The sequence below is a fragment of the Fonsecaea monophora genome (assembly GCF_001642475.1).
Source record: "Fonsecaea monophora strain CBS 269.37 chromosome Unknown Scaff84, whole genome shotgun sequence".
NCBI classification, from domain to species: domain Eukaryota; kingdom Fungi; phylum Ascomycota; class Eurotiomycetes; order Chaetothyriales; family Herpotrichiellaceae; genus Fonsecaea; species Fonsecaea monophora.
This window is the reverse complement of record NW_019174015.1, coordinates 89,981-116,697: the sequence shown is the minus strand read 5'-3', so window position 1 is coordinate 116,697 and position 26,717 is coordinate 89,981. Positions and strand designations below refer to the sequence as shown.

The window sequence follows — 26,717 nt, the reverse complement described above, 5'->3', positions numbered from 1 at the left end:
AGGTCAAGTCCATGTGACTTCCTCCAGCGTTTCAGTCATGGCCCGCGTTGCCCGTTACCTGTTGCTGCTGTTGGCAGCTCTCGTAGCGGCAGCACCTCCCAGTACTCCGTGGAACGATGATGGCCAACAACAAGTGATCGACGGGCCATCGACCTTGAGGTCGCAACCTGCACCTCGGAGGCTACGCGGGAGGTTTCTGCACATCACTGGTACTGTTTCCGCAACCCCTAGCTTCCCTAGCTGCGCTGACCTGTTGCTCCAGACCTCCATCCCGATCCTTTCTACAAACCTCATTCCGATACTGAAGAGCAATGCCATTACGGTCATGGCAGTGCCGCATATTACGGAGCAGAAACAACAGACTGTGACACACCCATTAGCCTGGTCAATGCCACCTTCAAGTGGATCGAGGCAAACCTCAAGGACGAGATCGATTTTGTCGTCTGGACCGGCGACTCGGCCCGCCATGACAACGACGACCGCCTTCCCCGGTCAGACAAGCAGGTGCTCAAGCTCAATCGATTTGTTGTAAACAAGTTCGTCGAGACCTTTGGCAAGCCGGACAACATACACGACCCGGACCCGACTAACGACTTTGTCGTCCCCATCGTGCCTACTTTTGGCAATAACGACATTCTCCCCCACAATATCTTCACCGCCGGGCCCAACAAGTGGACGCGGACCTACCTGGATGTCTGGGAGCCGTTTATCCCACAGGCACAGCGCCATTCATTTGCAAGAGGTGGCTGGTTCTTCACGGAAGTTATACCTAATAGACTGGCAGTATTTAGCCTCAACACCCTATACTTCTTCGACTCGAACTCGGCAGTCGATGGCTGCGACTTGAAGTCAGAGCCAGGTTACGAGCACATGGAATGGCTTCGAATCCAACTGCAATTCCTCCGCGACCGAGGCATGAAAGCCATTCTCATCGGTCATGTCCCTCCAGCCAGGACTGAGAGCAAACAAAACTGGGATGAAAGCTGTTACCAAAAGTTTACCTTGTGGATGAGACAATATCGAGATGTGATCATCACCTCGATCTTTGGACACATGAACATCGATCATTTTATGTTTCAGGACGTCAAAGAACTGCATTACAAGTTCAAGATTGAAGGCATCGACGATGGACCCAATAAGATCCAGCGCTTCAAGTCGCAACCAGACAACACCTTCTCCCTCGCCGCAAAGGCACAATACTTGAATGAACTGAGGTCAGGCTGGTCAGAATTACCCACACCACCAGCTGGACATTCATATCTGCGTATGGGTGGCGAGGAAGTATCCAACAACACTGTCGATACTCGAAAGAAGGATGAGGAGAAGGAACTCGCGAAGTTTCTAAAGGCCATCGGTGGACCTTGGGGGGAGAGATATAGCTTGACATTAGTGTCTCCGAGCGTTGTTCCCAACTTCTTTCCTACTCTTCGAGTGGTGGAGTACAACATTACAGGGATGGAGAATGACCACCCAGCCCAAGGCGCGATTGGAAAACCTGCGGTCGAACACCATGTCGACGGCTCGGCGAATCGGGAAGAGGTCTCTGAGGAGACAGAGGAAGATGAGTCTGACAACGATGTCGACACAAATAACGATATCCACGATCTTAAGAAGAAAAAGAAAGGTAAAAAGAGGAAGAAGAAGCCGAAGAAACCCAACTTTCCAGTGCCCAAACCACCATCCAGTTCATCTCCTCCTGGTCCGGCATATTCTCCACAGCCGCTGTCTCTGGTATCGTTGACGCAATATTACGCCAATCTGACTCGAATCCACGAGCAGATGCACCAGGACAAGTCGTCCAACAAAGATCCTTACAAACACTTCGCATACTTTACCGAGTACACAACAAAGAACGACAGCGCCTATCGAATACAAGACTTGACCGTGCGGTCGATGCTGGATCTGGCCGAGAGAATGGGACGAGACAGCCTGAAGCTGAGTGATGAAGACCTCGAGGATGTGGAGAGAGATGTTGATTTGTCCAAGAACAAGGGTGACAAGCACAAGACAAAAACTCGCAAGAACCATCTATGGAAGGTGTTTATCAAACGGGCTTTTGTGCACACGAAGCCTGACGATGAGATCGACCAGCGGTTTGGCTCAATGTCTGGCTTGGAAGAATAGCCAGGCAGCACCAATACTGTTTTTCCCCCCTCGGTGGGCCATGTCTTATCCTTCTCTCAATGTACGATCAGTCATGTTATGAGCCAACGACTGCTGTTTCCACTATGTTGCTGGATTCGGGAGAGGTCTTTGGAACCGGGACAGGATAGTGACCCGACGAATTACGATGTAATGGAGAATGTAGTTGATTTTTCTGCTGACGTCGGGCGTATACATTATCACGAGTGTGGATGTTTTATTTTTGTATAAGAGATACATGATGATTGCAGGCGGCAACAGCGACAATGATGGCGACGACGAAACTGCGGGGTCTGTGAGTAACTGGGTAGACATGACAAGGCATTATTTGTCTACTAATTACCCCATCAGATTCTATATATCTCGTACACTCTCGTGTTTTACTCTTTGCGTCTTTGCGTCTTTCTGAGCCCGTTTGTTGTTCTTGATCGGGTCTGACCGACATTTCCAACTCTCCTGGTTTTCTCCAGCTCTATATTGTCAAGAGATGTGAGGTGGTGAAAAGGATGATCCTTACGGCTCTTCTTCGTCTTTGTCCCCTCTGTACCTCGTAAGGAAAGGAAAACCCTGCACGGCCCGTTCAAGACGAGAAAGGACGCCCGTCGAATGCGCTTCCTTTCCACCACGTCTACTCCAGGTTGACATCTAAGCTGTGCCTCCGTCAAATGGCTACTCCCAACTCTTCTGCCGCGCAAGCGGACACTCCGTATGCTACACGCCCTTCCACCCTGGCCGACCACCCGAGCTTGCAGCCAGCGTTCCACCTCACGATCGTCATCGGCGCCGCCACGCCCATCGGCTCGCTCTCGCGGGGCACGCCGCTGACGGTTGTACCCCTCGTGTCCGGAAGCTTTGTGAGCGAGCCGGGCTTTCCTGTGAGGGTGGACGCGAGGTTACGGGGCCAGGGGGTGGATTACGTGCACAATGACCCGGACGGAGGGCGGATGCGGTTGAGGAGTGATTTGATTGTTGGGTGAGTGCCTTTTTCTCATTCTACCGTCGAGGACATCTGTCGAGAGAAGGCTGATTGGATGCCCTTTTCTCGCGAGGAATGCCAGAGATCAGAATGGAGAGGTCAGTTTCTTTGCCTGCCCAAGTGGTCCATCTAGGATTTCCTCAACGCTGTGTGCCCCTGGCCACAGTTGAGGAGTACGTCGGGAGAGCGTATAACTGACCACCAGGTCTCCTTTTGGAGGCGCTGCAGACTATACACATCCACTACACCGGAATAGTTGATATTACGAACGAGATGCGCCGAATCCTCGGGCGCAGCGTCAATGCCAGGTCCACAGACTTTGGCCATTCCTGTACGTCTCGAAGCTTTTACCCATTTTCCTTTTTCCAAGTCGAACGGGGCACACCGCCGGTTCTTTCACTGACCGGTTCGATGTTGTGTTGATGCGTTTGGTGCTGATTTGATGCTGACCTTTGGCATCCCTCTTGGGGTTTGTGCTTGGTGGGAAAAAGTCATACAGGTGTCGTTTGAGACTGGATCGATGCGGTACAAGGCTCTGGAACAGGCGCTCTTTGTCGGTGCTGGTAGATTTATCGTGGGAGAAGGCAGGCTCACCGTTGAGTACCGCATCAGTAAGGTATCTAAAGGTCTAGGGCCTGCTGGCGGCGAGGTCGGTGGGAGTGGTGATGGTGACGCTGGAGGGGAGGGAGCAAGTCAGGACGACTGACGGGCTATCCAGCCCGCTCACTCAGTCATGATGCGTTACTTGTTAGATATCAGGGTAGTAGAACAGAACATGTGCCTTTGTAATTCCAAATCGCATCATACAAGCAATGGCGTCGTCTCGTCTGTTGCTGCTCTACCACCGCCACCACCAGTATCCCTCCGTCTCTGTACGTCTGTCGCCGTACTCGTAGCAGCATCCCTACTCTCGCCGCTACCGCTCCTCGTCCACACCACCATCCACCGCCCCTGCTTTCTCCCCCTCCACTTCCTCCCAGCCCACCTCCCGGCCCTCACGCCCGCCCAGATCAAGCACAGGCCCAACAACGTCGCCAGCACGGCGACCACGACACTCACAAACGTCATGCTCGAGCACCGACAGCTGAATGGTCGGGCGCGCAGTTCCCACCGCTCGCGCCACCCCAGGGGACAGAGGTCGGCGGTCTTGAGGGGCGAGAGGATCCCAAACGGATACGGATAGACCGTGTTGGGGACGCAGGTCTGCGACGTGGCGCACCAGGAGCACGGGTACGGGTTCGACGCGGACAGGCATGCCGGGCAGTGCGGCCGGATCCAGCAGTGGAAGAAGAGGTCGAGGTCGCTGTCGCCTGGGATGGTGGAGGTGTTGTGGGCCGTGCTCAGCAAAGAGGCGATATGGGGTGGGAGATTCTGGGTGTTGGTGAGGTCGAGATGTGTCATTTTTCTTTGAAGAAGAGGTTGACTTTGCGATGTAAGGTCTGGGAGTATGTTCGAGTTTATCTCTGAATTGTGTCTTTACTCCTGGTATGATACAGTATCTGTTCGAGAGATACCTATGTAGTAGGTGGTTGGGAGATGGGAAAAAGGCAACGTGAAAAATAATGAAATGTCAAAAAGCATTTTCATGTCGAGCACCACATTGTGCAAAGAAATATCCTCTAGCGGTTGTAATGACACCAAGTATCATCTCCCTGGTGCTCTGTGAGGCATTGAGGGCGGTTGCGGGGTACAGCAGGGGAGGAGTATTAAGGCTCTCACCACATCCTACGTATCTAGGTCGGTACCAGGCCACCGCCGCTGCACAAAGCTATTATCTTGTTACCTGTACCTGGTTGTAAACCTCCGAGGTCTCACAGACACCAGTCGGTTCTTCGATGCTGTCAAACACCAAATGTGACACGCCTCACTTCGCCGTCCGCCGATCAGGCTCACCCAATTCATGCCATGGCTCTTCCGCGTAGCCTTCCAATCTCACTCTCACAGATGCTTATGCTTCTTTGAAAGCCATCCATCCTCGTGTGTCTCGTCACCGCCATCATGTCTCGTGGTGAATTTACAGACAAGTGGCTTACAAAATGCCGCCCGGGGAAACCATTGCTCGAGGCCTGGATCCTGTCCGCCATTATCGTCTCCATCTCCAATACTCTGGCGCAAGCCATCGATGCTTACAAAAAAGAGGTACTTGTGCACGCCTGTTTTCCCTCTCACTGTCTCATCATCGCATCGAGACCAGGTAAGAAAGAGAATTAACGAGACCGTCCTTTTTCAGGAGGCGTTTGAATTCGATCTCGCTCGTCTCTTGAGATTTCTCTGCCTCGACCTCATCACCGCGCCACTGAACTACAAATGGCAGGAGTTGCTCGAGAGATCATTTCCCCGACACGCGACCGCCCCGTCGCGCGAGGAGTATCGCTCGATCCCGCTTGATGATCGTGATGTGGAAAAGGACTCCAACACAGACGAAATGGACGATGACCACGAGCTCACGATCGCCGAGGGCTCCGTTTCGCGGCACCATCATCAACAAAAGCCCAAACGGAGGAGGAAGAAAAGAAAGATCTCGACGAGGAAGAACTGGAAAAACATCTGGATCAAGTGGTTCATAGACTGCATCACCCTGGGCGCCATCTTCAACACGGTCGCGTTCCTGGTCATCATGGGGCTCCTGAACGGCCAACCCGCCAAGATCTTGCACAATCTGCGCACCAAGACCATGATCATCATTGTTAATGGGTACAAGATATGGCCCTTTGCCAACATCATCGCACACAGTGTCATTTCCTTTGAACGGCGGATCCCGTTCTTCGCGACCGTCGCGCTGTGTTGGAATGTCTACTTGAGTTTGGTGGCGGAGAGACTCTAGAGGGGTCTTTCGGTGTTGCCAGACTCGGTAGGTGGGCGCAAGGGGACCCAGAGCTACATAACTCGGTATATACGAGGTAGAAGTGCGAGATGGTCTGGACAGCTGATTCTTGGCGTTTATGTATCCCGACTGCCACGGAAGAATGGGATTTGTTCAAGAATACACCCTTCAGGCCTTTCATGATCGAGTGCCCCTAATTATGTGTCGCCAATGTGTGACTTACAAGGCTGTTGGAGATGAGGACCCGGGCTTTCGTGGGTCTCCCAAACACCTGTGGTTGGGTTGGGGGGATTCATCAATCGACCATTCTCCAACTAAGGCAACTCATCGCCCATCCAACCATCTCTTATGTCCGTTGCCCGTATTAATAATATGTATGCCCGCGAATTTGATCCTCGTCGGGTAGGGTAGAATAGTTAAATAGTTCCCCCTTTTCTACTCGTATGCATGATCAAGTCGATACGACAAGACGACCTCTGAGAAATATTCTGTCAGCGTCGAGGGTGAAAATTTACTTCTATATCCGCACCGGATATCGGACGTCAGTCTCTGAAAAGACGTGGTTGGGGTCAGATCTGAAAGACACGGAGTGAGGTTTGAGGTTGAGAGTGTGATTGAGAGTTCGACGGTTAGGGAAAAGTCATGGCGTCTTCCACTCCCACAACCACAGCTGGATATCGAATAGACCTTACGGCCGGCAACTTCGATGGCCTCAAACTGGAGACTTCGATGCCCATCCCATCCCTGGGCCCACATGACTGCCTCGTGGCCATGCGCGCCGTCTCACTAAACTATCGGGACATTGCCATGCCGCTCAGGATATACCCCGCCTACACCCGCGAAGATGTCGTGCCGTGCTCAGACGGGGCCGGCGTGGTGGTCGCCGTGGGCAGCGGGGTCAAGTCCTTCGCCGTCGGGGACAAGGTATGTCCCACCTTCTTCCAGGACTTTGAGGACGGGTACCCAACCAAGGAAAGTCGGGCGACGAGTCTGGGAGGATTGAACGACGGGGTGCTCCGGAGACACGCCGTCTTTGCCGAGCGCGGGTTGATCAAGGTGCCTGGATTTCTCAGTGCGCGAGAAGCGAGCACCCTGCCCTGCGCCGCGTTGACGGCGTGGAATGCCCTTTTCGGCGTCGAGGGACGCGCTTTGAAGCAGGGCGATTGGGTTCTAACCCAGGGGTCTGGGGGTGTCAGTGTCTTTGCCCTGCTGTTCGCGAAGGCACTCGGTGCGCATGTCGTCGCTACGACTGGCGACCGGGGAAAGGAGCAGAGGCTACGGGATCTCGGAGCAGACCTGGTGCTCAACTACCGCGAGGATCCCAACTGGGGCGTCGCTGCGCGCGAGTACATCGAGAAACAGGGCGGCACGGGAGCTCAACACATCATCGAGGTCGGGGGCGAGACGTCCATGGAGCAGAGCCTGAAAGCCGTGGCGCCCGAAGGCATCATCTCCATCATCGGATTTCTCGGCGGCTCAGGGACTTCGGAGAGGAAGACGGGGTTCTGGGACTGTTTCGCCAGCGCCTGTCTCGTCAGAGGCGTGCTCGTGGGCAGCAAGAGGCAGTTTCGAGAGATGCTCGCTTTCATGGAGGAGAAGGGCGTGAGGCCCGTGGTTGACGAGCAGGTCTGGGGGTTCGAGCAGGCCAAGCAGGCGTATGAGTATCTGCGGGCGCAAAAGTTCTTTGGTAAAGTGGTGATTGAGATTGAAGCATGGTAGAAACAGGCATCAAGCGAGAAAGGGGGGACTGGACGGAGAGTTGGACGGCAAGAGTATAGATTGGGCTCTGTATACCATAGCAAGCAGCACTACTATTCACAGGACTAGATAAAGTGTGCGGAGTGGAAGAAAAGGACGAAGCGGAATATTGTTTTTCCTCTTCCAACTGTGTGGAACCAGGTTAGCCAACGTCATACGTCATTTTCTCTTCTTGTCATTTCGTCTTTTGATCACTTCAACAGTTTGCACCTTATTGATGCCATACCTAATACTCAACAGAGCACGTTTCAGAGGTTTAGCTTACACATCGAGCTCCTCTTTGAGAGATATTTCCCTCCTGGGAGCTACATTTCTACAAAACATGCCGCTACAGGGACAAGCACGTCACCTTTTACTGCGTTCTCGCTCTCATTTTGCCTGACTGGGGAAAATCCCGCGAGCAGCCGCTTCGAGATGCTTCGTCGAATTCGTCGGTCTTTGCCGCTACCGCCGCTACAAGCGAGAATAGAATAAAGCCGAAGCGATGCCGCAGCAGTACCGCGAGTACAAGTAGCTCGACAAATACAAGAGTAGGGGACATGAACAAGTGAAAAGTGCAACAGTTGAGACCTTTTCGAACCTCGTTTGAGCTCCTCTCGTCGCTCTCACACATTGAGTTCATATCCAGCACTCCGGACGAGATACCCAGAGTCTAGAGGACCATGGCAGACTCTCAAGAAGAACAGCCCCATCAAGGCACATCCCCCAAGCTCTTTAAACCTGTCGAAGCCTTTCTGAAGGAAATTGGCCTCGTAACCCTCTACCACTCTCCCCTCGACACCAAAATCCTCATCTTCCAGCGCTTCGTCCGCCTCTTCGCCTACGGCGGGTCAACGTTGATCCTCGCCTCGTACCTCTCTGACCTAGGCAACGAAGATGCCCGCATCGGCTTGTTCATGACCCTGACTCTGATCGGGGATGTCTTTATTTCGTTCCTACTGACCCTGGTCGCCGACCAATTGGGCCGACGGTGGATTCTTGTCCTGGGAGCCGCATTGATGTCGGCCAGTGGCGTGGTATTTGCTCTGAGTGGAAACTATTGGGTTCTGTTGGCCGGGGCCATTCTAGGCGTAATCAGTCCTGCGTAGGTTCCGTGATGCTGTCCTTCACTCCCTCCCTCGAATCTCTGTTGCTGATGGTGTTTCTCATTCTAGAGGTAATGAAATCGGACCTTTCCGCGCGATTGAGGAGTCCACCATCGCCCATCTGACTGCCAGTACCGATCGCAGCGACATCTACGCGTGGTACTCGCTGATAGGAACTGCCGGGACAGCATTGGGGTTCATTGGATGCGGCTGGCTCATTACGCTGTTGCAAGAGAGAAAGCACTACGGCTCTATCCAGGCATATCGCGTCATCTTCTTCATCTACGCGTTTGTCGGGATTATCAAGCTGTGCTTGGCCCTCTTGCTGAGTAGAGAATGCGAGGTGGATGCTCAGCCAAAGTCCGCCAATACCACCGAGACGGCGCCTTTGCTGGGTAATGACCGCGGCACGCAGAACAAAGACGACGATATTCAGAAGAAGCGACGATGGAGACTCCTCCCTGATATCAGCAAGGAGAGCAAAGTTGTGTTGGTCCAGTTGTGTATTCTGTTTGCCTTTGACAACTTTGCTTCTGGACTGGCGCCATTGTAAGTGCCTGAAATGAAGATTTTCTTCGACGTTGGCTAACAACTACAGATCATGGGTGACCTACTTCTTCAAGCGAAAGTTCAACCTGCCAGAGGGCAAGCTGGGATCGATATTTTCCATTACTGGCATCATCTCGGCGCTATCCATGCTCGTGGCATCCTCCATCTCGAAACGGATTGGGAACGTCAAGGTAAGACACCGAGATCAGCTTGTTAGAAAGTGACGGCGCTGACACGATGTGTACATTAGACCATGGTCTTCACTCACCTGCCCTCAGCCATCTGTCTCGCCCTGATCCCCATCCCGTCCACGCTGCCAGGAGCTCTCGTTTTTCTCATCGGTCGTGCATGCACACAAGTCATGGACGTGGCGCCGCGATCCGCTTTCCTCGCGGCGATTGTCCTCCCCCACGAACGCACCGCCGTCATGGGCACCATCAACGTCGTCAAGACGTGCGCGCAGAGCATGGGCCCCGTCATAACCGGCGTCCTCGGCACCAAGAACCATTTCTGGGTCGCCTTTGTCGCGGCTGGGTCTTTGAAGGCGACTTACGATCTGGGGTTGCTGGCGCTGTTTGCGGAGCGGAAGAGTCGAGAAGAGAGAATGTCGGAGGAGAGGAGGGACGAGGAGCAATAGGAGCGCTTGTTTCGCGGTAATACCAACATGGTCAATGGTCTCTTGGGGAGAAATGGGTCATTTTGGGGAAAAGTAAGTGCTTCTTTATGATACGATACTTATCTCATTATACTCGGTCGTATACCACACAACAGGCAGGCGAGCAAGCGAGCAAGCAAGCAAGATACGTTTTGGCTATTCAAAGTATTCAAAGTATTCTCAGTTTCTCAATTTCTCAATTTCGGTTTTTTTTTAAAAAAATAATGTGGTTTGGTGTTTCCAGTCTGCTGTCTTTTATGATTCACCGTCCATTACAGGTGATTTTCAATGGAAATATATAGTCCCCAAGCAAACAAAAGGTAAGACGCGCTTTCTTTGTGTTCTATCTCGTCAATCAATCAATCACTCAGCACCTGCAGTCCTTTTTTGTCCTTTCTTTTGGATGGTGCGGGTGGGATGAGGATGAGAATGGGACGCGGGCTGCTGATACTACTACTGCTGCCGCCATCGCCGCCACCGGGGTCGCTGCTATGTACATCATGATACCTGCTTGCGTTTGCGTTTTCGTGGCAAGAATGCCGATATCCAACACCACCAGCACAACCACAGCCACCACATGATCGCCAGAAGCAGAAGCAGTATCAGCAGCAGTATCAGCAGCCAGAGAGCAAGCCAACCCAGCAGCTAGATAACCATCGTCAACTAACAAACTAGCAAGCAACCAAGCGAGCCACCACACGCACACACCCTCCCCACGCACATACACAAAAGGAAGGACGTATAAACCCCAATCCACGCCGGTGCCATGCCATATTCAATACGTACAGTGCCGTGAGAAACAAGAAGGAACAAGAGAGAGAGAAGACTGGAGGTTGATAGTGCCTCCTCCTTCCCCCCCTCCATAACCTCCCAAAAGTCTTTCTTTATGCGCTCCCGTTCTGATGGGTCGTCTCGGACGCCTTGATCTCGCCTCGGATCCCTCCCTTGCCACCTATTTCTCGAGCGGCAATCGATAGGGCCAGTTCTGCGTCCACGTTGACCATGACTTCTACTTTGGATCCTTTCTTCAGGCCACGGAAGACAAACTCGGCCAAGGGGTTCTTGGGCCGCCACACCTTCTCGCGGATCTCTTCTGGCTCGTCATCAACGTCTTCGTCGTCGTCGTCATCATCATCGTCATCGTCTCCGTCATTTGTTTTCGTGCCGTTGGTTTCAGGCTTCGCTGGGCGCTCTGGGTGGGTGACTGTGATCTCGCGTTCACCCTCGCTGATTCGGAACACCACATCGCCCTCGAGACCTTCGATGACCTTGGTCCTTCGAGCGGGGACGGCCGTGTCGGGTGGGATGATCACATTGAGTACATCTTCAGGCTGGCCTGCTACTTGATAGCCGATGGCCGCGGACAGGTGAGGCGTGACGGTAACCATCTCGTGCGTTGATTGGTCAATATCCTCTTTCTCAAACTCCTGGATCAGAGAAGCTTGTAGAGCGGCTCCCCTTGCTGACAATTCGGAAGGATTGAGTGCTGTGGGTGTCGTGGCTGGAGCCAGAACCACGGTTGACTCCGGGAACAGCGCTTCGATGTTCTTCGCAATCTTGGGGGTGTGTGATGTGCCGCCAGACAGGATGACCTCGTCAATGTCCAACACGTCGAAGCCAGCCTTCTTGATCACTTCCTCCACAAGTCGGGTAAACCGTCCAAATGTCTTCAAAGCCAGAATCTCGTACCGACTTCTGTTAACCGTAGACCTAAAGTCCACGCCCTCTGCCAGGCTCTCGACGCTAAAAGTGGCGCTGTTGCTCTGGCTGAGAGCCTTTTTGACCGCCTCAGCTTCCAGCTTTAATTTGGCCAGGCTCCGCTCGTTCTTGCGTGGGTCGGACTTGTGCTTTTTCTCGAACTCCTTGGCAAAATGGTCAATCAAAACCTGGTCGAGTTGAGTGCCGCCCAGTTCGTAATCGTGTGCAGTGGCCAGGATGCTGTACATGCCTCCTCTTGATGCTACAACGGCGACATCGGATCGGTTCCCTCCAAAGTCTGCCACAAGCACGATCTTGTCCGCGTTGGCATCTGGAGACCGCGATTCGTAGGCAAGGAGGGCTGCGATGGGCTCTGGCATGAACTGGAGGATTTCCACCTGGATGTTTGCGGCGGCTTTGGTCAAGGCGGCTTTTTGGTCGTCGCTCGTGTCAGTGGGCACAGCGACCACAGCCGAAGTTATAACCCTGCCAGTAAAGTCGGACGCCGAGTTCTTCAAACGCCGCAAATGCCGCGCAGCAATCTCCAAAACCGAAACCTTGTTCTCAGTTTCGCTGTCCGCGGTGTCCCGAATGGCAAAACAAATCTCGCCCTTTTCTTCGATGGGATGTGCGGAGGCATGGCAAGGCGTGGGGTCGATGGACTTGTAGTCCTTGCCGATAAAGTCCCTGAAGAATGCGACCGTGTTCTTGCTGTTCCGCACCAACTGCGCCTTTGCCTGCGTGCCATGAAACTCTTCTCCCTCGATGTACGACAGGATGGACGGGATTTGTCGATCTCCTTCTTCGTTTGCTATGACCTCGACTTTGCCCTCGCCCGAGATATGTGCAATCGAGCTGTACGAATTCCCAAACGAGATACCAATGGCATAATGCTCGGGCGACCCTTGGGCCGGAACCCCGTTCGTGTCGTCACTCATGGCGTGGCTCAGTGGACCGGAAATTCAAGGGAGAGGCTTGGGTATTTGTAGAGGAGGTTCTATGCTCACGGGTATATCAAAAAGACTCGTAGCCCTGTGAAACCAACAATATGGTTGCGCACCTTGGACCGACAAAAATGCCATGGGAAACTTTTTTTTGAGCCTCGCGGCGGATATTCACGGCTCAAGGAAGGTTAAGCGAGTGCGTCCCTCAGCCTCGTCATATTTGAGCCACTTTTTCTGCAGCCTTGTCTCTGCCAACCCATCCGTGAAGAACTACAGGGGGGTTTTCTTTGACATTAAAAATTTTAGACAGTGTGGACGAGTCATGTCTGTCGAATCTATCATGCCAGTATTCCTGCCTGGGGACTTGATCCCCTCCGATCAGATCCCAACATCTCAGAAGCGCAAAATTGGGCGTGGACTCCAACAAGACGAACAGAATAACTTCCTCGCCACCATTGGGGGATACTTGGACATCGACTACCGTAAGAAGACGGCACAGATATCCACGCCAGATGCTCGCTATATCCCAAAAGCAGGAGACCTCGTGATTGCCCAAGTACGAATCTCAACCGCAGACTTTTTCCACGTCTACATCAACCCTTACTCTCCTCAGGCCTTCTTGCCACAGTTGGCCTTTGAGGGCGCTACCAAGAAGACGAGACCTCAGCTCAAGACGAACGACCTCGTCTACGCCAAAGTTGTCTCTGCACAGAAGAACATGGAGATCGAATTAAGTTGCGTGAATCCATCCACAGGCAAGGCAGAACCTGACGGGCTGGGTCCGCTTACCGGTGGAATGGTTTTCGATGTCAGTCCTGGTCTCGCCGACAGACTTCTCAAGAAACAAGGTGTCGTGGCGCTGGAGGAGTTGGGGTCGAAACTGCCTGGCGGGTTTGAGATTGCTGTTGGCAAAAACGGGAAAGTATGGGTCGATTGTCCTGAAGCCGGCGTGAAGGGAATTTGTGCAGTGGGGCGATGCCTCAGAGAGATGGATGAGAATGAGTTGAAGGAGAGGGAACAGAAGAAGTTGGCGAACAGGATCATAGCGGACTTGGAGCGTGGTTGATCTTATAACCTTGCCTGGTAATGAAAGGAGACTTCTGTCCCAGGAAGGGACTGCTCTCTAGGCGATACGAAAGGGTGAGAATGCACCCTAGCAGAGATTGATCTGCTCAAAGCGGCCGCAGAGGAATGAGCCAGTCATGCTAGCAAGTCGCAACCTGCGCCGCCTTCAGTGGCACATCTACCAACAAGTGGAGGACAGGCACCTGTGGTTCGTGACATCGACGTGACCTACGGCCAGGACATACAATGAGCGGGAAATCTACAGGAGATTCAAGAATATGCACACATCCGAGGTACATGTGGGCGACTGTGGACCAAGTGCAGAAGGAATCGAGACAGGGCTCAGAGGCAAAACAAAACGCAAATAGCGACGAGGAATCAAGATGCTTTTCGAAGATTTTATTGTTTCGCCTTCTGTACTACGAGTACATACTGTCCACGTTCCAACCACCATGACTTTGGGGTTAGCCTGATGCAAGGTCATAGGCTTTCCTCAACATCGGAACCCTGCCCTCCTCACGATACAACAGTAAAGTGTATGTTCACGCAGAATCCGGATGCCTCAGGCCCGGTCATCCCATGCAAGAAAGACTTTTTTTCGCGAAGGGTATTCCCCATTCGTAACTTGGAAAAGAATTCGACGCCGGTTTCGTTGCGCAAAAGAAGGAAATGATTTGTCCGCCATGCTCTCATAAAGTCTTCTTTTTTGCAAGATATCCGGAAACTCCCTGTCGTGATGGCATAGCTCCTGCGGAATCCATCTTCTATCGAGCAAAAATTCTCAATGCCGTCCCGTTTTCATCCCGTTTTGGTTTCGTTGTGCATTTACTTTCTTCGGAAAGAGCAGCCCTCTGTGAGACGGGCTTTGCCACCGGTGGGCTGGCAAAGCACAGTTGAGCAGCCCGCGCAGATGACGACGGTCTGGGCGTGGGAGAAGACGGTGGTGATCGTGAAGCAGCCAGGGCACTTGACGTCCATGAAGAATGATCGGGGTGCTGGGACGAGAGTCTAGTGTGGTTGTTAGATTTTTCGATGACTTATGCCCCAGAGACTGCGGGAATCCAAATCGTACCTTGAGCTTGTGCTTGCGGGCCTCAGCCTGAGGCGTTGGGTTTAGGAGATCGACCGCGAGAACCTGTAGTCGAGAATGTCAGCGCCTGGTCAAGATGAAGATGGTTGCGTTGGTGGTGGTTGGGTTTGTAGTGCTCGTGTGCTTGATAATGCGGGAGGACAAATTTTGAGTCCCCTCGATTTGTTGCATCATTTTGCGCAGGTGTACATACCATTTTGTTTGGTTTGTGGAGGTGAAATGAAGACTCTGTTCGATCCTGAGCTGTCTTCCGAAGGTCGAGGGTTGCGACGAAGAGGCGATGGATCAATTGATGTACTGCGATGGACGAGTGTGGTGGTAGAAATCGACTTTGAGGAGTCGTGGTTGTGCGGCCAACTGCCAAGGCCGCTAAGCCAAAAACTCCACACCGGCATCGTCTCTTACCATTCCCAGCCAATCACGTGTCTGTCTCTACTTTCGTCTTTGACTCACGGCTAGAGTCATCGAAACAGCCCAGGCAGCTCTATAGCACATTGTATCTACTTCTAGACGAATCTATAGCTTGTATATGGTTTCACACGCGGTGTTCACGGCCCCAAATTGCACCGAAAAGCCTCAGAACGGCACATCCATGTCCTCTACCCCCTCCTCTGTCCCTCCCGCCTTTCCCTGCGACGACATTGTATGTTTGATAAACCCTGCAATCATGTCTAGATATTGCTTTCCGCTCGGTACAAAGTGCCCTCCAGGGTGTGTCACAACTTGTGTCTTCTCTGCGCCTCCAGTTGCTTCGACCAGCGCCTGTGTTCTTGACTCTTCGACCACACTGTCGAGACTCCCGATAACATGACACACTGGGGTCTGGATATGGGGATCCTCGTAAAATCCGCGATATCTCTCACCGGGTGCCCTAAAGCCACAGTATGCTGCACAAAATTTGAGTGGTGGGTGACCGAGTTTCTCAAAGGATGATGGATATGGAATGGCTAGTGGGGATCTTGCTTGTGCCTTTTCGAACGCCTGTTTTCTCGACTCTCCTTCCAGTAACGAAGCAACCATGGCGGCTAGACATGCTCCTTGCGAGAATCCAATGACGCCATCGAAAGGTCCCTCTGACTCTAGAACTTTGGCGACTGTCTCCAGCCCTTCCTCGAGACCGACATATTCAGGTGGATCGGACGTATCTGACCGCCGCCACCAGCCGTAAGCTTCGATGCTGTCCGGATCTTCAGTCGAACTCAGGTCAAACCCCGGGACGTCGCTTGGCCTGAGCCGCAGAGGACCTGTTGGGTAGCTTAACGAAATCCCCGGGAATGCCTTCTGTAGATGCTTTTCCATTGCTCTTGTTTTTGCGTGGAACAGATTTCCATTCTGAGTATAACCATGAAGCATCAACACCTTGATGCCAGGACTGGACTCCTTCGTGGATGGCATAATGTTCAAGTGCCTGACTGTCTGTGGCTTTAGGAATCTCGAAAAGTTAGCTCTGGATAATATTGTCAAAATTGTTGAGGCTTGCTGGCCGAGTCGAAGGCTATTCATAAGAGGGTCGAGCGGCCAAAGCAGGACATATGGATGCACGAATGAAGAGGCTCCAGAATGCAAATGTTACGCGATGGAGATGGTCGGTTCAGCAAATCCCGACCATCGATTTCCTGCCAAGGCCGTGCCAAGCCTCTGCAAATGCTCCGAAATGTTTTTCCGCTCCAACGACCAACGACCAACAAAACCTTCTCTCCTCCACTACCAGCACTACCACCACATTTCCAAATGTTTACCACCTTCTAAAGCTTGAGGCTGGACAGACCAGGTAAGAGAGTTTGAGAATGTGCTCTATATTTGTTTGAACCACCGGTGTTACCCCGGCTATCCTCCACAGGGAGTCGCCCTCACCTCCGCCTGGAGAGGCCAATATGGGACCGACCTTGTTTCCATGGAGTGGACGAGGCTTGAAAAAACCATATCTCCGCTTAGGTGGTCCTGCAGATACTATCCATGTGGACGCAGGAGGACTATTTGGCAGTCTGCTCATCACATAAGCATGAAAATACAAAACCAGGAAAACTAAGAGCTGGCTTCACATGGTGCTGGGACGGCCTTTGCATCCTGAATGGATAACCAGATGGTTCAAAATACATGGTACGAGTCTGTCTTTGTGCAGCTAAGCACGAAGATTTTGGAAGAGGTAGGTCCTGAGGGAGGTCCTCAGCGCACACTGTGCACTCCCAGGTATAAGAATAAGCCCTTTCTCGCCTTTCCTGTGTAACCTCTATCTACCCTGTCTTCTCATCCTACATTGAGAGCGGAATTTCTTCCAACCATCTGCCACCTCTTTATATGTTGCAAACATCCTCTGTGTACTCCTCCTCAGGAATCTGTACCTCGAACAGTCTCCTCTAATCTCCAATATTCTGTCCTCTGGGAACCCTTGATCTTTCTCAGCTTCTCGTCAACATCTCTACTCCAAAATGGTTAACTTCGGTCCTGTCCTCGAGCGCATCAAGCGCCTCGATGTCCAATACAACAAACCAACTAAGGAGCTCCGGGGACGAGACACCATCCTGCCCATCGCCCTCACTTCCATCTTCATCTTCTTCATGTGGGGCCTCGCCTATGGCCTGCTCGACATCATGAACTACCACGTCAAAGTAGCCATGGGCATAGGCCGCCAGAAGGCCGCCATCTTGGCTGCTGGCTACTATAGCGCCTACATCCCCGGCGCTCTTTTAATCGGTGGCCCCCTAGTCAAGAAAGGTGGCTATCGAATCGCCATGACGCTGGGCCTATGCGTCCTCGCCCTGGGCAACGAGTTCATGTCTATTGGCGCGAGCCACTGCAGTCTTGCAGGCATGGTAGCAGCACACTTTGTCATCGGTTTGGGAGTCTCAACTTTGGAACGTTCGGCAAACCCATACGCCGTCAACTGTGGACCTCGCAGGCAAGCCGCCTTGCGAATCTTGATGGCACAAGCCTGGGCTGGGATCGGCACCGTTGTCGCTCCATTCCTGGCCAACGCATTCGTCTTCAACCCCGACACCTCTACAGCACGTCCAGCTCCAGACCCTCTTCGCCCTGGTAGATGCCAGATGCCCACTATGCAGAGCGCCTCCTGCGCCAACCTGGGCAGCGTCATCACCTTCTACCGTGCCCTAGGTGCCTGCGTCTTCGCCCTGACAATCTTCGTGGCGATCCTCTTCTTCCGCACTAACTGGTTCCCCGAGGTCGATGTTCCTATCTCGGCGCCTGTCGACTGTGGCTGGAAGAAGTGGAAACACCCTCTCGTCTCCAGACGGTTTGCTCGGATCTGGTGGGGTGTGGCAGCAAACTTTGTCAACCTTGGCTGCCAGGTGACCTTTGCACAGTTTTTCATCGAGCACATGAAGGTCAACGCCTGCGCCAGCGACAGATGGGCAGCTTACTACATGTCGCTTGCGCAGACCGCATTCGTTATCGGTCGCTTCGCCGCCGCAGGGCTCGTCACTGCGCCCAGGATCTTCAAGCCCCGATATGTGTTGATGTGTTTTATGGCCGGTGCAGTCGCAACAACTGCCGCTGGGACAGGAATCACCGCCAACGCCGCCATCGCGGTGGCCATCATGGTCATGTTCTTCGAGGCGCCGTCCTTCCCTATGATCTTTGAGAGCGCGACAGCCAGCTTCGAGGAGTGGACACCCACCTGCGAGACGCTGATGATTGTCAGCATCTCCGGCGGCGCACTACAGCCCGCGCTGATGGGCCAGCTCGTCGAGTCCGTGCGCATCTCGCGCGCCTGGTGGTTGACGGCCTCGTGCTTCTTGCTCGTATTCAGCTACCCGGTCGCCACGAACTTGATCCCCTCGTTCAAGAGGGCCCTGGACCAGGCCGAGATCGGCCCCGACGCTGTCAACCAAGCCGGCATGACTGGCGCCGCTGGCGACGAGGAGACCGGGCTCCGGCGAGAGTCGACCACCAAGGACAACTTTGTGGTCAGGATCGTCGAGAAGGTCACTTCCAGCAGGAAGAAGTCTTCGGCTTCTTCGGACACTGGGTCCGCCACGCTTCAGTCGAGCGAGGGCCCTGCTCAAAGCTCGTAGGGTGGTGCCGTGGTTGTGGTGTATGGTACTATGGTGGTTGTTTATCGGTGTTTCTTGGGTGAAAGTTTTCTACTATTAGGTGTTTGCGATGATGCAGACGAGCAAATGACTCGAATGGGCATCGGACTAGGGACGGCGTTGGGCGATGAGTATATGAGGAAAGACGGGTTTGTTTAGTTTGGAAATGGGGGTGTTCCTGTCTTTGGGGGGGGGGGGGGGGGGGGCATCATGAGACTTGGGGTCTATACAAAAGTCGCTCCGCGCGAGATATTACGGGCCAGTATAGACAGTATACAGGGTGATAGCACAGGAATAGAATTTGAAAAAGAGCATTCGTTCTTTTCCTTCGCTCGCTATCCCGTCAGGGATATCAAGACCGGCTTAATCGACCTGACCGTCTCCTTCCTGTGTCATCAGACGCAGCTCCTGAGACGGCGGGCTTCGTTTCCTTTACGCGGGAAACCAAGTCCTTCTCTGGTTTTGGTTTGACTGACTTGACCTCTGCCTTGTTTGCTGAGCCTTTGCTGGCCGCTTTTGCCTTCGTCGTCGGTTTAACAGCTCCGTTGACTACAGGCTTTGTCTCTTCCTGGTCAGGTTCTGGCTTTGCTTGAACCTTCTTTCCCCTGGCGGTCGTTTTCTTCGGCATCACTTCCTCTTCCTCTTCCTCGTCTTCATCATCATCGTCGTCGTCGTCGTCGTCGTCTTCCTCCTTCTTCACAGGAGACTTGCCTTTCTTCCCCTTGGATTTCTTGGTTTCGACTTCGTCATCATCGTTCTCTTTGGCTACCTTGCGCTTTGTACCCTTGGACTTCTTCGGTGGATCACCGTCCTCATCGTCGAGACCCTCAGCTTCACTCATCTCTTTCGCGACAGGTCCCGTCTTCTTCTGTATTGACGGCACCACGGCACTGGTCCGTCCGCCCACTGTAAGAAATGCGATCTTTTCGCCATTGGGCAAAGTATGTGAGGCGCCCTTTTTGCCTTTACCCCATCGATGCTTGAACAGCCAGTCCTCGGGGAACTTCTCAGAGTCAGCGAGAAGCTCCACCGAGGTGCTGCAGATGTAATGGATCGATTTGTGGAGCTGTGCAATCTGTTCATCACTCAAGGTATTCGCATATTGCTCAGGGTGGATCTTTGCGTTGTACATGATCTCATCGCCGACCCAGTTGCCGATGCCACTGATATTGGCCTGATCCAGCAGCATGGCCTTGATGGGGCACTTTTTGGATCTGCACTTTTTCTTGAGCCACTCAACGGTGACGATGTCTTTGTCGATGACCGGGTCCGGACCGTTCTCGACCAACGGCGAGTTATTTCGTATCTCGGCAGCAGGACAGTCGACGAGCCTGACGCGGGCGAGTCTCCTCATATCCACAAAAGCTGCCTCGATGGCCTCTTCTCCATCCTCGGTCTTGGTCTCGAGCATGAACTTGACAAATTTTGGAGGCCAAGTTTCGTCCTTTTTGCCCTCTTGCGGCTGGTAGTAGTAGGTGTGTTCGGACTTGAATTTCAACCACCCCGTCATCCCGAAATGCATTACCGGGTGCGGGGGACTCGACATGATCATCCAGAAGTATTTGCCCTGCTGTCCGGCATCGACAATCTTCTTCCCAGCCATGTGTGTCTCGAACTCGGCGGCCGACGTGCCCACCTTGCCGTAGACGTTGGCATCGTCGGTGGCGGTGGCTTTGGCGATTGTCTTGCCGACCAGCAGTTTCCGGATGTAATGTACTGTGCGCGCGACTTCTGCGATCTCAGGCATGTTGAGCCCAACTTGGCCTTTGGTCTTGGAGAGGATATTCTGAGTGGAAGAAACCTCTTCTTTAAAGGCGCAGTGGTGGAGACGGGAGGATGGATGTCTTTGGGTCTTTTGTGGTGTTGCTATTGAACTGGCCAATCGACCCAAACCTTGGTCGATCCAGTCGCAGATATGTGAGACCGAAAGGTAGAGAGAGAGAGATCGGACGCAGTCTTGAGGTCAATACCCGTATAGCAGGCTGAAAGTGAAGCTCAGGCTGCGTCGTCCGCTGAAACACCAGGCGCAATAATTGTGTCAAGCCGGAGGCCTGAAACGCGTATTTGAATACGAACCAGCCGACGCGTTTAGTGGTTTTCCACGTTTCTATGGCAGAAGCGACGATGACATAATGAATCTGCCGATGGTGGAGGCGGACGTGGAAAAGTGCAGCCTCGTTCGTCTCCGCTCCGCAAGTGATTCATGAGTAGTACATACTTGGATACTTCTTCGAAGAGTCAAGGCTGTCTCCTCCTGCGTCGGTGACTAGCCAAAAGATACGCCCTGTTAAATGTCTGTTTCATTTGCATCCCATCTCCTCATCTGTTAATCAGTCAAGCTGGCGTGGTTTTGGACATCATCTGCTCCGGAGACAACCTCGCAGTCTCCCACATCCACCTCGCAACCTCGTTTTCAGAGAGCTGCTCCTAGTATTCCTCCCTCTCGACGACCCATCCCACCGTCTACCGTCCCTGACCAAGCTCCTCCGTCGGGGACTGGAGCTCCGGCACAGTCCAACTCACGATCGCTGATAATGTCCAAACCCACGGCGCCACCCATAAGCCTTACGCCGCAATTCTGCTTCAACACCCGCGTCCTGCGGGACTTTCTCCGCCTGTCACGCGCGAGCATCGACGACAGCATCTCGACGAATTTGAACGCATTAATCACCCCGGCCACCACCTCGCCTTTCGACCCGACTTCGACATCGATCCGAAACCCATCACTGCCATCCTCGCTCACGAGAGCACCTATACCTCGAGAAACCAGTCGCACCTTTCTGCACTCCGTCCTGTTCCCCTCGTGGAATGTGAGGTCGGATGTGATATCTTACTGCACGAGCGTGGCGACGAGTCCGGACCCAAATGACCCGGATCTCATTGAGCGGGAGGCGCTGAACAGGCGAGACGCCGAGCGGATCGTGAACGAGCGGCTGGATCCCTACTCCGGAAGGTTCTTCCCCAGAGAGTCAAGGGCGGAGATGCTAGCGGATGTACTGCGGAACGAGAATGCGGTGGAGAAGATCGTGAGGACAAGGACATGGGGCATCGTGCAGGAACGGTGCGAAGGTGTTGAGGAAGGGTCTTGGGAAGAAGCAGTCAATTCCTGGAGGGAAGGAAAGCGATAAAATCAGCGTTCGAATATCTCCGGTCCGGTCATGAAACAAATCTGGGAAGAAAAACGAATAGGGTAATTGGGCTCTTGCTTTGCACACGCCGACAACCACCTCGTATATACCTGGTGCGAACCGAGGGGAAACCCGACCGGCCGCCATTCCCAGTCAAAGTGAGGACTTGTCTTCAAGCCACTGAAGACTGATCGCTTGGAACATGTGTGGATCGCTCTATCGGACTAGCAGATGGTATAAAGTTGACGGACAGAGCGCAAATGGGCTGAGATTAGACGGTCGGAGACCATAGGCTAGAGGTCAAGCCTGTGCAAGGACGAGGCTTTGTCAACTCTCCTGCAAGCTAGGTGCATATATTGGGACTGACGGTCAGTGTTAGGGTCATCAATCCATCGAAGAGATACCGATGGCAGCAAAGCGCCAGGGATAAGGGAATACAACACCCAAGGGGAAACGAAACTCCACGAAACTCCACTCAAAATGGAATATCACGGCCTGGATATGCCACATAGATCATTCCGCGTCGCATCATGTACAAATATCTATATCCCAGAGCCTACACAGCCGGGTATCAAAACCAAATTCTATCTCTTCGTCTTCTTTCGTCTCGTAAACCGCGCATCGGTGAACTTCCCTGAAAGTAAGGAACATCTAGTTCGTAGTCATCTCGTTTGAAACCGAGCTACCATCCGCCGCCACTCAGTCCGGCAATACTCGCAATGCGCTCCGTGTCGCTCATCTTGCTCGCGGGTTTGCTCTTGCCAACATCGCTCTCGACTTGCCGGAATGTCGTGTATGCTAGCTTGGAGACCGGCACGTTCACAAGCCGAGACCACTGATAAAGGAAGTCGTAGACCTCGGTAGTGTCGATTCCGTTGATGATTGTGTGTTTGGTCTTCTCGTGCCCGTTCAGACAGCTGAGACCGTTCGTCATCGGCACGTCCTCTCCTTGCTCATCTGCATCAATGTCCTCGGAGGAATCACCCGAGTAGTAGGCTTCATCCACTAGTCGCAACCACTCCTTCTGACTCTGCGGGCCACTGACAACATTGACCACATCTTCGCTCCGTGTCTGGGGCAACGTCTCCATCACATCGTCAACCTTGATTTGTCCGCCTCCGTTCGTACATCCCCCAGGACAAGCCATGACTTCTACATAAGCGTAGTCACTGATGCTTCCGCTTCCACCCGCTGGATTCATACGTCTCGCAGCGCCAGGTAATTTGCTCTGCCTCGCAGGTTTCAGTTTCCGCACGAGATTCTGAATGTTTCGAAAACCGTAATATCTTGCGGACTTCATAAGAACTCGGCCTGAGGAGTCAACAAGGCAATATTCCACCACGTCAGCGTTACGACCACGCTGGACGGAAATAGTGGAGCCCGGGTGGCGTGATTGTTCGGTTAGGAGGATGTGATAAAGGTAACCGCCTGAAGAGCCGGCTGCCACACTTTGCTCTTGTCGGAGCCGTGGCCATTGTTTTGGGAAGAGGAAGTGAGAAATGTGTGCATCTGGGAACGGAGTGCGTTCGGCGGATGAGAGCGGTCTGCGTGGAAGACTGGAGAGTTGAATACCGCGAGCTGAGGCAAGGGATAGGAGCTCGCGGGAGGTGATCACACAATCAACGTCTCGTATAGGAGGAACGGATGGGTCCGAAGACTCTGAATATCGCCACCAGCGATCCGTTAGCTCTTCCCTGCTGGCCTCGAGTTTCTTGTCAAAGCAGGGCATTATTGCCAGATGCCATATCTGTGAAGGATGGATGTCCAGCGTCTTGCTCAGAACCGACTTGAGCAGTGTTCCAGATAACGCCTGTGGAGATTTCAGTGCTGAGAGATGCGGAAGGATATAAGGATGTGTCTTCTCCGCATAACAAATCCAACCCGGACAAGCTGAAGTCAGGATCGGCCTGGGTTTCGACCCTGCTGTGATTGAGTCTGCCACCTCTTCAGCCCCTAACACCAGGCACGCTTCCCGGGCCTGATTAGTGTCCACCACATATGTAAATCGGCTATTGTGCTGACCACCTATCCGCAAGCCCTGTGATCCGCTAAGAAACTGTTCAATCATGAATCCGGCTCTTCGTTCGGAGATACCATATGTCGCAGCCAGACTAGCCCGAACCTGCGGGCTCACGCTGGCAACGAAGATTTTCGCATTAGAAGGCGGTGATCTGTGACCATTTGCAAGCCCGCTTTGCCTGTCGATAAGATGTTGTACATCTAGCGAGGGATAGGAATCGAGTGTATTCAGGACTTCAGTATGAGATTGTAACGAAACGAGAACGGCCTCTGCAGACGTAACACAACCCGAGCAGGCGAGACAATCAGTGAGGGAGATCGAGGCAGGCGCCGGGTTTTTGGTCTGGACCTTATCCTCGGTGGTCACTTCGTAAGGATTGCCATCGTCCTCCTGTTTCGGGAGTGTCTCGACCGGTTTAATGCAGGCGACGCCAGGCGAAATGAAGTCGTTGAGATCGTCTGCGGAGAGGATGGCGCTCATGGCTGCCAGAAGGTGGCGACCGCGACAGGGGCGACGAGGTTGGCTTTGGAAGTAGGCGGCTACACTCTCTGTGTCCGCTTCAGAAGAGTGATCCTACAGAACATGAGTTGTCCTCAGTCTTTCTTGGGGAACAGTGTCAAAATCACTATCTTGATCGTGTTTTGAATTATTAATTGCGAGATGCTGTTTGGGGTGCGAAACTCCGATGGTCGGCATGGAAATTCCAAAGTTCTAGACTTGACGTAGGAGGGCGGATGACTAAGAACTTAGGTAAACTCGTCTCCAGATCTAACCGGGCATGGCCGGGAACTTCGACGTACGCAGCCTTTCATTCTCCCTCACGAGTCGTGCACGCGACCATTGTAGGACAACACACCATGCGGCTACTATGACACTCCATGCTCGACAATCGAACAGAAGGGAAAATAGAAGAGGTGGAACTTCGAGACATGCCCTCTACACGCGATGATACATCTCCAGATGCCCCGCTCATCGCAGACCGCGAACGGGACGACGGACAAGCATCCTCCTCCCCAACCACTCAGTCCTCTGCAAATGCCTTCATATGGGCTTTGACGGTCTCTGCTTGCGTGTCAGGACTGCTCTTTGGCTATGACACAGGAGTTATAAGCAGTACCTTGGTGTCCATCGGTACCGACCTGTCCTCTCGCCATTTAACCACCTTGGACAAGGGCCTCATAACTTCATGCACCAGTCTCTTTGCGCTCATTGCGAGTCCAATTGCGGGCGTCCTGGCGGACCGGGTTGGGAGGAAAAACATTATATTGTTCGCTGATGCGCTTTTCACACTTGGCGCTTTATGGCAGGCCGTCACAACGTCCGTTTGGGGGATGATACTGGGCCGAAGTATTGTGGGACTGGCCATTGGGGGTGCCAGTCTGATCGTGCCTCTGTATATCTCGGAACTAGCACCTAGTCACCTGAGAGGCAGACTTGTTACGGTATCTCTTCTCTTCATCACTGGGGGACAAGTCATCGCCTACTTGGTCGGTTGGGCGTTTTCCACCATGAGCGGCGGATGGAGGTGGATGGTCGGCCTGGGCTCTGCTCCCGCGCTTGCACAACTTGTCATGTTAGCATTCATGCCCGAGACGCCTCGCTATCTGGCCAAAGTGCAAAGGGAAAGCGAAGCTCGTGCGGTGTTGAAGAGAGTCTACCATGGGATGAAAGGCAACACCACCAACATCGTGAATGAGACCATCCGCGCCATTAAAAAGGAGCTGCTTGACGAAGAAGAGGCGCACATCCAGCTCCGTCACTCAGCACAGTCAAAGTCCAACTTCCTAATCTCCACAACCCTGCAATCCCTTCTCCTCCACCCTCCACATGCCCGAGCACTGACAATTACATGCACTTTGCAAGCCCTTCAGCAGCTGTGTGGATTCAATAGCCTCATGTACTTCTCGGCTACTATCTTCCAACTACTGGGATTCCAGTCGCCGACCTTGACATCACTCAGCGTTGCCGGCACGAACTTTATCTTTACCATTGCGGCGTTTCATCTGATTGACCGATTGGGCCGGAGACGGATTCTGCTGCTCACCATTCCCATCATGGTCCTGGCCCTTCTCCTTTGCGCTGGAGCCTTCACATTTGTCCCCTTACATTCAGGCGATGGGATAGAAACTACCGTGGACAGTTCTACTGGGAAAACCGTCCCCCAGCTCCCCGCCATAGCCATCCTGGTGGCCATGCTCCTCTACGTCTCAACCTACGCGATGGGTCTCGGCCCTGTACCCTGGCAACAATCCGAGCTCTTCCCTCTTTCCGTCCGCTCTCTGGGCTCCTCGCTGGCGACTGCGACGAACTGGCTCTGCAACACCGTCGTCGGCCTGACCTTCCTGCCTATGATGGATATGCTAGGCGCGCAATGGACATTCGTCACCTACGCGGCCATCTGTGCGCTGGGCTGGGTGGTCGTGTGGTGGATTTACCCGGAGACGATGGGCCTGAGGTTGGAGGAGGTCGGCGAGTTGTTGAAGCACGGCTGGGGAGTCGACGAGAGCTTGGAACGGTTAGAGAGTTCTAGACGGGTCACTCCAAGTGACTAGGGTATTGTTTTATCGGTTTCGGGTTAAGTCACTTAGAATTATTAGATTATGACCTTGGGCCGTGGGAATGACTGTGGTTGGTATTATAGTCAATCCTAGCTGGCTGGCTACCCTTGGAGGTACATCAATGATTGATGTGTAAACCAGTCACTGGACTCAGATTCAGATTCAGAGTTAGT

General features: G+C 53.1%; 14 protein-coding genes across 14 annotated transcripts; 9 read left to right on the top strand and 5 right to left on the bottom strand.

Annotated features, from left to right (window-relative positions):
• Positions 1-37: 37 nt before the first annotated feature.
• Positions 38-2,124, top strand: AYO21_09055 (hypothetical protein; the record flags this gene model as incomplete). Its single annotated transcript, XM_022658993.1, has 2 exons — positions 38-209; positions 263-2,124. The coding sequence occupies 2 exons, from the start codon at positions 38-40 to the stop codon at positions 2,122-2,124; spliced, it is 2,034 nt and encodes a 677-aa protein (XP_022508734.1).
• A 683-nt stretch (positions 2,125-2,807) lies between these two features.
• On the top strand, positions 2,808-3,119 carry AYO21_09054 (hypothetical protein; the record flags this gene model as incomplete). The annotated part of the gene is made up of 1 exon (XM_022658992.1): positions 2,808-3,119. One exon carries the CDS (start codon positions 2,808-2,810, stop codon positions 3,117-3,119), a length of 312 nt encoding a protein of 103 aa, XP_022508733.1.
• An 800-nt stretch (positions 3,120-3,919) lies between these two features.
• Positions 3,920-4,519, bottom strand: AYO21_09053 (hypothetical protein; the record flags this gene model as incomplete). The annotated part of the gene is made up of 1 exon (XM_022658991.1): positions 3,920-4,519. The coding sequence occupies one exon, from the start codon at positions 4,517-4,519 to the stop codon at positions 3,920-3,922; it is 600 nt and encodes a 199-aa protein (XP_022508732.1).
• Positions 4,520-5,116: 597 nt separating this feature from the next.
• AYO21_09052 (hypothetical protein) lies at positions 5,117-5,942 on the top strand (the record flags this gene model as incomplete). Its single annotated transcript, XM_022658990.1, has 2 exons — positions 5,117-5,257; positions 5,349-5,942. The coding sequence occupies 2 exons, from the start codon at positions 5,117-5,119 to the stop codon at positions 5,940-5,942; spliced, it is 735 nt and encodes a 244-aa protein (XP_022508731.1).
• Positions 5,943-6,584: 642 nt separating this feature from the next.
• AYO21_09051 (hypothetical protein) lies at positions 6,585-7,661 on the top strand (the record flags this gene model as incomplete). Its single annotated transcript, XM_022658989.1, has 1 exon — positions 6,585-7,661. One exon carries the CDS (start codon positions 6,585-6,587, stop codon positions 7,659-7,661), a length of 1,077 nt encoding a protein of 358 aa, XP_022508730.1.
• Positions 7,662-8,362: 701 nt separating this feature from the next.
• On the top strand, positions 8,363-9,971 carry AYO21_09050 (hypothetical protein; the record flags this gene model as incomplete). Its single annotated transcript, XM_022658988.1, has 4 exons — positions 8,363-8,784; positions 8,855-9,334; positions 9,384-9,525; positions 9,585-9,971. 4 exons carry the CDS (start codon positions 8,363-8,365, stop codon positions 9,969-9,971), a joined length of 1,431 nt encoding a protein of 476 aa, XP_022508729.1.
• Positions 9,972-10,873: 902 nt separating this feature from the next.
• Positions 10,874-12,625, bottom strand: AYO21_09049 (hypothetical protein; the record flags this gene model as incomplete). The annotated part of the gene is made up of 1 exon (XM_022658987.1): positions 10,874-12,625. The coding sequence occupies one exon, from the start codon at positions 12,623-12,625 to the stop codon at positions 10,874-10,876; it is 1,752 nt and encodes a 583-aa protein (XP_022508728.1).
• A 346-nt stretch (positions 12,626-12,971) lies between these two features.
• On the top strand, positions 12,972-13,697 carry AYO21_09048 (hypothetical protein; the record flags this gene model as incomplete). Its single annotated transcript, XM_022658986.1, has 1 exon — positions 12,972-13,697. One exon carries the CDS (start codon positions 12,972-12,974, stop codon positions 13,695-13,697), a length of 726 nt encoding a protein of 241 aa, XP_022508727.1.
• Positions 13,698-15,362: 1,665 nt separating this feature from the next.
• Positions 15,363-16,181, bottom strand: AYO21_09047 (hypothetical protein; the record flags this gene model as incomplete). The annotated part of the gene is made up of 1 exon (XM_022658985.1): positions 15,363-16,181. The coding sequence occupies one exon, from the start codon at positions 16,179-16,181 to the stop codon at positions 15,363-15,365; it is 819 nt and encodes a 272-aa protein (XP_022508726.1).
• A 1,034-nt stretch (positions 16,182-17,215) lies between these two features.
• AYO21_09046 (hypothetical protein) lies at positions 17,216-18,820 on the top strand (the record flags this gene model as incomplete). Its single annotated transcript, XM_022658984.1, has 1 exon — positions 17,216-18,820. One exon carries the CDS (start codon positions 17,216-17,218, stop codon positions 18,818-18,820), a length of 1,605 nt encoding a protein of 534 aa, XP_022508725.1.
• A 370-nt stretch (positions 18,821-19,190) lies between these two features.
• On the bottom strand, positions 19,191-20,585 carry AYO21_09045 (formamidopyrimidine-DNA glycosylase; the record flags this gene model as incomplete). Its single annotated transcript, XM_022658983.1, has 1 exon — positions 19,191-20,585. One exon carries the CDS (start codon positions 20,583-20,585, stop codon positions 19,191-19,193), a length of 1,395 nt encoding a protein of 464 aa, XP_022508724.1.
• A 787-nt stretch (positions 20,586-21,372) lies between these two features.
• AYO21_09044 (hypothetical protein) lies at positions 21,373-21,966 on the top strand (the record flags this gene model as incomplete). The annotated part of the gene is made up of 1 exon (XM_022658982.1): positions 21,373-21,966. One exon carries the CDS (start codon positions 21,373-21,375, stop codon positions 21,964-21,966), a length of 594 nt encoding a protein of 197 aa, XP_022508723.1.
• Positions 21,967-22,648: 682 nt separating this feature from the next.
• On the bottom strand, positions 22,649-24,466 carry AYO21_09043 (hypothetical protein; the record flags this gene model as incomplete). Its single annotated transcript, XM_022658981.1, has 1 exon — positions 22,649-24,466. One exon carries the CDS (start codon positions 24,464-24,466, stop codon positions 22,649-22,651), a length of 1,818 nt encoding a protein of 605 aa, XP_022508722.1.
• A 449-nt stretch (positions 24,467-24,915) lies between these two features.
• AYO21_09042 (hypothetical protein) lies at positions 24,916-26,538 on the top strand (the record flags this gene model as incomplete). The annotated part of the gene is made up of 1 exon (XM_022658980.1): positions 24,916-26,538. One exon carries the CDS (start codon positions 24,916-24,918, stop codon positions 26,536-26,538), a length of 1,623 nt encoding a protein of 540 aa, XP_022508721.1.
• Between the last annotated feature and the right edge of the window lie 179 nt (positions 26,539-26,717).